The sequence below is a fragment of the Cariama cristata genome, unplaced genomic scaffold, assembly GCF_000690535.1.
Source record: "Cariama cristata isolate BGI_N322 unplaced genomic scaffold, ASM69053v1 scaffold38178, whole genome shotgun sequence".
NCBI classification, from domain to species: domain Eukaryota; kingdom Metazoa; phylum Chordata; class Aves; order Cariamiformes; family Cariamidae; genus Cariama; species Cariama cristata.
Window position 1 is genome coordinate 358 of NW_009631273.1, and position 222 is coordinate 579.

Consider the following 222-nt stretch of genomic DNA (forward strand, 5'->3'; position numbering starts at 1 on the left):
TGACGAGGAAGATGCCGAAGTAGAGCTGGAACACGGAGGCGAAGAGGGCGAAGGCGATGGCGCGGGCGGCGATGGTGAAGAGGTGCCACAGGATCTGCACCACGGCTCCCTTGTAGGACATGGGCATCTTGTCCTCCCGCGAGTCCCGCAGCACCTTCTGGTAGGAGGCGATCATCCACGCCAGGGAGACCAGCGAGGCCGAGGCCGAGAGCCCTGCGGGCG

The 222-nt window shown here is 65.8% G+C and overlaps 1 protein-coding gene across 1 annotated transcript in view; it reads right to left on the reverse strand.

Annotated features, from left to right (window-relative positions):
* The window catches only part of LOC104166076 (XK-related protein 7-like), a gene marked incomplete at both ends in the record, with an annotated part of 556 nt that extends 345 nt beyond the window's left edge, over positions 1-211 (reverse strand). The window contains one exon of the mRNA XM_009705888.1: positions 5-211. Within this exon, the coding sequence (XP_009704190.1) occupies positions 5-211 (207 nt within the window). The remainder of the gene's footprint in view (positions 1-4) is intronic.
* Positions 212-222: the final 11 nt, after the last annotated feature.